This window comes from Chinchilla lanigera, unplaced genomic scaffold (genome assembly GCF_000276665.1).
Source record: "Chinchilla lanigera isolate Chin_1 unplaced genomic scaffold, ChiLan1.0 scaffold00050, whole genome shotgun sequence".
Taxonomy (NCBI): Eukaryota; Metazoa; Chordata; class Mammalia; order Rodentia; family Chinchillidae; genus Chinchilla; species Chinchilla lanigera.
The window spans coordinates 11,534,312-11,542,882 of NW_004955451.1; the positions used below are offsets into that span (position 1 = coordinate 11,534,312).

General features: G+C 56.0%; 1 protein-coding gene across 1 annotated transcript in view; it reads left to right on the forward strand.

The window, feature by feature from the left end:
- Window positions 1–2,327: 2,327 nt before the first annotated feature.
- The window catches only part of Samd14 (sterile alpha motif domain containing 14), a gene marked incomplete in the record, with an annotated part of 10,764 nt that continues 4,520 nt past the window's right edge, over window positions 2,328–8,571 (forward strand). Inside the window, 3 exon segments of the mRNA XM_013519104.1 lie at window positions 2,328–2,407; window positions 7,819–7,985; window positions 8,385–8,570. Coding sequence (XP_013374558.1) covers window positions 2,365–2,407; window positions 7,819–7,985; window positions 8,385–8,570 — 396 coding nt within the window.

Here is an 8,571-nt window from a genome sequence, read left to right on the forward strand (position 1 = left end):
CGCTGATGCTCCGGGACTCTGGTGTGTGTGTGTGTGTGTGTGTGTGTGTGTGTGTGTGTGTGTGTGTGTGTGTGTGTGTGTGTGAGAGAGAGAGAGAGAGAGAGAGAGAGAGAGAGAGAGAGAAGGAGGAGGAGAAAGGGGCAGGTTGGCTAATTTCTGGGGCCCAGTTTCGGAAGGAGAACTTTGGATGCCTGGGGTCGGCAGCTTCCCTAGAGTTCCCTGCGGGGCAGTACAGGGAGAGTCCCCCGGGCCCCATGGACGGGAGCTGGCTGCAGAGGGAGGAGAGAAAGCCATTTGTGCTGAATCAGGATGGCCCGTGCATGGGTGGGAGCGGCAGGCCCCCGCCCGCCCTGGGAAGTGTCCTCCAGCCTCGGTGCCGCACTGGGCCCCGGAATGGAGGACTCGTGGCTGTCCATTCTCAGGGTCTAAGACAGGAGGCTCACGGCTGCCTGTGGAGAGCCTCCTTTCCACGGGAGAGGCAGTTCCTAACTTCAGGGGCTCCCTGTCCTCGGAGAGAGAAGACCCATGTAGGGGATCAGTGAGGTACCCCAAATTCTCCAGTGTCCAGTGGTTGGGAATGGATGGAGTTGGGAGCGGTTACTGTGGACAAGCGACAGGAAGGAGGGCTACCTAGGACAGCTCTCTGGACATGGTGGAAGTCGGTCCTGGTCAGATGAGGTGTTACAATCCAGCGGTGGAATTTGGTTCTTTCCTAGGGACAGTTTTCCTTTGCATGTGGCCTTTCAGTTTGGGAAGAAATGTTTAGATCTGGGCTACAAGTCTCCAAGAATGGCAGGAGGGTTTTTGGAAGCCCTGTTCACCCCACACCTTATTTCCTGCACAGCTTGAGGATCCATGGTGAGGACCTTGCTCCAATTCTAACCACTATGGGCCAACTCCCTTTCCTCCACCCCGTCCCCTGCCCGGCAGTGTCCTTTCCTCAAGAGCACGCTCACATCACCACCAGGATGGAGGGCTCAGCCAGGAGCTCTTCCTTGGAATTCCTGCATCTGTTTCCATATCTGTAGAGTGGAGCCACTAAGATTCCAAGCTTGGCCAGCTCACAGTAAGCATAAGTCTGCACAGTAATGAAGGAGGAGGATGGGCAGGCACGGGGCCCATCCTAAGGACCCCTGTCAAGTGGATTCTCTGGGCCAGGCCCTGCCCTTCTCTTGGGGACCCAAGTATCAGAAGTAACTAGAGAGCACATCTCACCATGCCGTGTCTCCTTCCCCTAAACCATCAGCGGCCGCGGAGATCCCTCTGTCTCTCCTCATCTGGTTTCCCCTGAGTCTGCTAGGAAGCCTGCTCACACTGTATCAGCCGCATGGATCCCACTTCCTTACCTGCCCTCCCACCAAACACATAGCAACAAAACAGGCCTGTCCATGCACACCTCTTCCCAGAAACTCCTGCGTTGACTGTCCACTCTTCTGCTTTGAGTACTCCTCATCCCCTTCCGCATCTGCGTGTCTATCAAGAGCCGTGGGATCTGGGCCTCTGCCGAGAACAGTGGCCCTGCTGCTGGTGCCAGCTTCCTGAACAGTTCCTGTTCAGAAAGGCGGGCAGTGAAGGCCCTGGCGAGGCAGGGTGGGGAGGGGAGGGACAGGATTGGATGACAGGTGGAGGATGGCTGGAGAACCGAGAGGCGCACAGGTGGGTGTGTGGGTGGATGGTAGGAGATTGTGGGTGGATGGGCTGGATATTAGATGGATGTTTCGGTGGATGGATGAATGGCTGGGTGGATCATGGATGCATGAACAGATGAGGGGTGGGTGGGTGGATAGAAGAATGAATGGACAAATGGGTAAATAAATAGGTGGGTAGATGGACGGATGGATGGAATAACCTACGTCCTGACCCTGTATGTGACATTAATCTGCTGTGTGATCTTGGGCTGGCCACTCCCTCCTCTATTTCTGTGCTTGTGAAATGGGAGGATTGAATTTAATAATCCGTGTGACTTTCCTAGACTTGAAGTTGGACAGTTGATGATGATTGAAAGTGTTTAGGGGTGCTAGTGATGCAGAGGCCCGAGACGGTGGAGGGAACCATATAAAGGCAACAGCTGATTGGCTCTGAGCAGCGCGCAGGACTTGGACCGTGTCTCTGTCCTGGACTGGCTTCACCCAGCCCTTCCGCCTAAACCTCCTGCCTGAGCGAGCGCCCTCCCGTCTAGGGGAAGACCCGCGTGGCTTCTCTTTGAGGAACACCCAGAAGGGTTGGAAGGGAAGGGAAGGGGCTAGTGGACCAGGAGCAGGTAGCCCACAGCCCCGCTCCTGACTCAGCCAACTTGAACTTAGCTAGTGTCTCTTTTTCTTTCTTTCCTTCTTTCTCCCACCTTCTCCTCAGCTCACTTGAGTCATGGCTTCTTCAAAGCTCCGAGACCCCGCGGATGAGGTTTTTGGTAAGTTCTGTGTGCCCTGTCTGTAGCAGTAGTCACAGCCAGAGGGCACATCCTTCCAACACCCTGGGCCCTGACCGGGAAAGGGCAGACGTGGGGCATGTGTGTGTGTGTGTGTGTGTGTGTGTGTGCGCATGTGTGCGTGTGTGTGTGTGTGTGTGTGTGTGTGTGTGTGTGTTAAGAATTAGCCCACTTTACACACAGGAGTGTAGGGTGTAGAGTGCTAAAGTGGCTTGCTTTAAAGATCACATGGCAGTAGTCAGATGTGGTGGCCCATGCCTGTACTCCCAAGCACTCAGGAGGCTGAGGCAGGAGGACTGCCTTTAGCTTGAGAGCAGCCTGGGCTACGTGGTGAAACTGTGACTCACAAAGAACAACCAAAAGATCCCATGGCTGGAGCCTCAGACGGCCCCACTCCCTGCTCCCAGCCTCTGTGCTGTACGCCTGTCTGCTACAACCAGACGATATGCGTGATCCCCTAGTCTCACACCGGAGGACACAGAACCTCACCCTAAATGGCTGTGCACTGAACTTAAGCGTAGCACACACCTAGTCTCCGTGCCCCAGAGCGGCCCCTTGATGCACGCTGGTGTGGACTACTGGCACGGGAAACAGACCCCATCAGGGCAGAGCTCCCAGCAAGCCCTGGGGCAGAAGGTGCTGGGCTTGGCTGGAGGGAGGACACCCAGGAGATGTGCAGGCCAGAGGGCTCTTGTGCCTGGACCACTCTGTGCCCCTCTCTCTCCACATCTCTCCTTTCCTCCGTCCTCTTCCTCCCTGCCATGCCAGGACCCCGGCCCGGCCCAGCTCCCCGGTGCCCCCACAAGCCCTGCCTGACCCTGGCCTGAAAGCTGTGTTCCCCCTTCGCTGCCACGGGGCTTGTCTGCCTGCACACTCCCTACTCTCTGCTCCCACCCAGCCCTTCCTGTTTTCCTCCTCTCTGCTGAGGTAGCTGGGCCCAACTTCCTGAGGTGAAAGGCAATTAGATATTCATTACTCCCACTGCCCAGGCCAGGAGAGGGAGGAAGAGGCAGAGAGGGGGAGGAGATAGAGAAGGGACAGAAGCGGGCCTTGGTGGACCAGGGCCCGGGAGAGGCCACCCCGCTGTGCCCCAAAACCCCAAGCCTTCCGGAGTCTCTCTGCTCTCTACGTTGTCCACTTTAAGATGGCCACAGGGCCCGTGTGGCCCAGAGCTGGGAGCAGAGGGCTTTTCTCTCTGGCACGGGTTGGCTAAGCACCAGGAGGAGAGAGGATTTCAGAGCGCCATCACCAGGAACCAGGAGACCTGGACGCCATCCTGACTCCCTCTGTGGCCAGACCAGACCTTTCCTCTCTGAGCTTCAGTTTCCCAGCCATAAAATGAAGGTTTGGACTCACAGTCACTCCCATCTCTACTTCAGGAAGGATATCCCACCAGGTGTCACGGTATACAGTGATCCCAGCACTCAGTATACCAGGAGGCTGAGGCAGGAGGGTTACTGCAAGTTTGAGGCCGGCCTGGGCTACACTGTGAGTTCAAGACCCGGTTCTGAACTACATAGTGAGGCCCTGTCTCAAAAGAAGAAAGAAAGAAAGAGTGAATGGATGGATGTAGCATACATGGTGGTTACAAACAAGCCAGGCTGCTTGTCTTTAACCAAGGCCAGCTCTTGTGAGCTGTGTACCCTTGGTACACTGAGGCTGTCCCGGGGGTCCCTGCAGTCCCTTGCTCCTTGTGTCCTGGGAGGTTTCACGGAGCTGCAAAATGGTTGTGCAGCACCTAGCTCGTAGAGCACAGTGAGGGGGCAGCTGTTACTACTCTGAAGTGCGCTTGGTCCTCAGTCCCTGCTGCTTCCAGGCAGGGCCTGGGGATTGTGTCAGAGGTCTGGGAAGGAGGGTCCCCAACCCCAGCTCAGCCCCAGGGTTAAAAACACAAGTGAAGCAGGTGCTGCTCAGAGAGCAGAGCGCAGCCGGGGTCCAAGGCAGCAGCTGTCCCACCGCTCTCTGCCCTTCACCCAGCCAGCAAAGTCTCAGGAGCTCCTGGTGCGAGCCGCTCTGTGCCAGGGAGAGGTTGATACTTGGGGTGGCAGCCGCTGGCAGAGGCCTGAGCCGGGCCACTGGAGGGAGGGGACCAGCCAGGTTCCATGTCTTTGGGAAAAGCCAATCAACAGAGATCCGTTCTGCCATTTGAACAACATTTACTAAGCACCCACTGTGTCCCAGGCGCTGCCCTATGCCTGTGGTGGTGAACAAAATAGAGAAGAAGCTGTCCACATGGAGCTGATGCTCTAATGGGTGGGAAAAGCGTCATTCAAATAGGTATACAGCATGCTGGAGCGTGATGAATGATGCAGGAAGATAAGAGTGGGGTTTCGGAAGGTATGGGGGAAGGTGTTAGAAACTGAGAGATCAGAGATCATTTGAGCCAAGAGCTGAGGAGGTAGGGGGGTGAATTATGCAGGAATCTGTGGCAGGAGCTGCATCAGAAGGCAGAAGAACATGTGCAAAGGCCCTGGGGTCCAGGCTGAGCTCAAGGGAGGGAGAGAGGCAGCAGCTCAGAGATCGAGGGAGCCGCAGGACAAGTCTGTGAGGCCACTGGGAAAACTCTGCCTCTCAGTCCAGGAGAGATGGAAGTCACCAGAAGGTGCAGAGCGGAGGAGTGACAGAACTGACACGTTGTGTTAGGATCACTCTGACTGCTGCTGGTGTGTTTAAAATAGACTGTGCATGAGGAAGGGAGGAGGCAGGAAGACCAGCTAGGAGGCTTTGTGTAGTCATGGAGGCAATCCTTGGATGCTGACCTGCACTGAGAGCCTCAGTACAGAGAGAGGCTTGTTGAGGTCCGGGACGTTTACATTTGCAGTCCCATCAAAAAGTGATTGGAATCCTAGCGAGTTCATTCCAGTCTACCACCACCAGGACGACGCATGGCTAGAATAAAGACCCTAAAGCGTATTTGTATCGTGGGGAGACAAGGGGGTCCTCACTCCAGCTAGGATAATAGCTAACTGAAACCAAGGCACCAACCCAGGGCTGAACCTGGGTTGTATTAATTCACGACGAGGGGCGTGGCTCGGGGATGAGTGGCTGTGAGGATGGCGGGAAGTACTAGGTAGGAGGCCTGACCTCTGCAGTGTGCAGAAAGAGTCATCTGCATAACACAATTTGAGGTAGTAGCTAATATTTTGGGGTCGGTGCTTCAGCTCTGATGTGAAATTTTTTCCTGGGAAATCATAGCCTCTTATCTTGAGGCTGGATCCCAGCTGACAGCGTGGAGCACGGCTGTCCTTCCCACCCGGCTCACACATGCTTCATGGGAGCTACGGGGCGGGGCGGGGAACACAGACCTGTCGCCTTGCTTCAAAGACTGCATACACATCAGCACCTCAGCTAGATCCATTTGCATGGCTTAAAGCCAACTGAGGGGATAAGGAAAAGTCCCAGCCAGTTCTGTACCTGTCAACACATGGAAATAGGGTCAGGCTCAGCTGAAATGGAGGAAAATGCTCTTCTTTCAAGGAGAGTGGCCCAGGTGGTCCTCTACACCCTGCACCAGGGAGGCTCTCCAGTGGGTTCTCCGCCTCCATATGCAAACATGAATGTGCGTGTAGGCACACACATAAGCAGCAGTGCATCTCGGAAAATCTCAGACACACATAGCAGCAGGAGGAGAGCGCAGGGATCTCCGTCACCCACGCATGCACCATCACCCTACTCAGCCATGCCAAGCCGGGGCAGGCTCATTTCTCCTCTATCCACCTGGATTATTTTGAACTTAATCCGAAATATCGTATCACTTCCCATAAATATTTCAGTGCTCCTAGTTATATTTCAAAAGTAGAGCCAGGCATGGTGGTGCACACCTGTAATCCCAGCACTCAGGAGGCTGAGGCAGGAGAAGCCCTATGAGTTTAAGGCCAGTGTGGGCTACACAGTGAGTTCAAAGGCAGCCTGAACTACATGGTGAGATCCCCATCTCAAAAAAAAAAAAAAAAAAGGAAGAAAGAAAAAGAAAAAGTAGAGATAACAAACTGTGGCTGGATTGGTCTCCAAGATGGGAGGGAATGACATCTAGATGACCCCTTGGGGGGGGTGTTGGCCTGAGCTACTTAAGGATAGGCTGCTGTTCTCCTGGATTCCCTGGATTCCCCTGGAAGATGAAGATGCCCACTGGCATCCAAGCGTAGGTGTCAAGCAGACGGTTGGACACAGGAGTTACCAACCAGAGCTGGGGCCGAGGACAAGGGCAGCTCAGAGACATGTGACTCTGGTGAACTGGGCAGATGGTAGGCCTTTCAACTGGGCCAGAGAAGAGAGAAGGAGCCTCTCTGAGGCACAATGATGGTTTGGGTTTGTTTTTTGAGACAGGGTCTTACTAAGGCTTCAGACTTGCAGTCCTCCTGCCTCAGCCTTCCGAAGATTACGGGCATGTGTCACCACACTTGGCTAATGGGTTCCTTTTAGTTCTGTTTGTTTGGGGCTTTTTTTTTTTTTTTTGAGACAGAGTCCAGCTATGTTGTCCAGGCTGGCCTTGAATTTGCAGCAATCTCCCTGCCTCAGCCTCCTGAGTGCTGGGATTACAGGCATGTGCCACCACTCCCGGACGATGGGTTCCTTTTGATGAATTTAATTTGAGGTGTGTGGAGGCCCCCAGGGGAGGGGGCAGGGCCAGAAATAGATATAAATGAGCAGTAAACCAAGGGTAACTTCAGGGGAATCTACAATAAAGAGAGGAACAAGCAAGACAGCTTGGGCATGAGGGGTTGGGTGGGATAGGGCAGGGAAGAATCTTTCCTGTTTGGATATCCAGGGCCACGATCAGGGTGAGGTCACTGGGGGTGCACAGGAAACAGGACACTGGTCAGTAGGTGCTCCTGTACGGATCCACGGGGCGTACCTCCTCTCCCTCCAGGTCTGTGTGCAGGATCTAGCTCGGGACCACAGGCCCCAGGATGCCAGGGACGGGCTTCAGAGGCCTGGCGGACTTCTTCCTGCCACACTGGCCAGTGGGGGCCTCTCAGCCCTGCAGCCCCCCACATGCTCAGTGGTGCTAACGCTGAACGCCACCGGAGTGAGTGAGGCACGGCAAGATAGTGTCCCCAGCAGGGCCAGTTGCTGGAGTCAGACCAGCCAGGCCGAAACCCCAGGCTATTTCCAGCTGACAGCTTCCGTCAAGTGACCTGATCTCTCTGAGCCACTGCCACTGTGGTCACTGCAGCCTTGTTCTCCAGCCCTCCTCCTCATGGAGCCCCCTCCGTGTACCCCTGGAGGTGTCACCCTGTGCCCCCCCTTCCCCTCGCTAGCAGACTCCTACCTGAACGTTAGGACCCAGATGGGGCTTTGAGCTCCGGGATGGGGTAGCCAGTGCTGTGTCCACGCGCTGCCCTGGCTGGTCTCCAGCCTGTGGTCTCTGCCCCCTGTCGCCCCGTGTGCAGACCTGGATTTGGCTGTGCCAGAGACCGCCAGACTGGACAGCAGTTTACACAAAGCCCGGGCCCAGCTACTGGCCAAGGGCCGGAGACACCGGCCCTCCCGCTCCAGGCTTCGGGACAGCGCCAGCTCCGCGGAGGACGGCGAAGGCTCCGACGGGCCCGGAGGCAAGGTAGGGACAACACACACACACACACACACACACACACACATACACACACAGCTCCAGCCCACACACACACACACACACACACACTCAGCTACACACACACACACACACACACACACACTCAGCTTCAGCCCTGGATTATCTCTGCACCTCAGGCATCCTGCATAGGAATCCTACCAAACTCTGGCCCACACCAGCTTTTGAGGAAGGTATTACCCTATTTTACAGACGACGAAGTTGAGGCAGGAGGGCTCAGTAGCAATCATACCCTAGTTAGAAAGTGAAGGCAGACCTCGCTCCACTCCCGGGACACAAAGAAACCCTCCCTCCAGGCTCTAGGAGGTCCCAGAAGTGCTCGTCTCGGGTGCACTGGATTGAGGAAACCGGTGTCCACACCCCCAGGTCACCGACGGCTGCGGGAGCCCTCTGCACCGGCTGCGCTCGCCTCTGCACTCGGGCCCGGGCTCCCCGGCCGGCGGCTCTTTCTGCCTGGAGCCCCCGGGCTTGCGCCGCAGCCTGGACGAGGACGAGCCGCCGCCTTCACCGCTCGCGCGCTACCGGCCCCTGCACAACGCCGCGTCGCACGAGG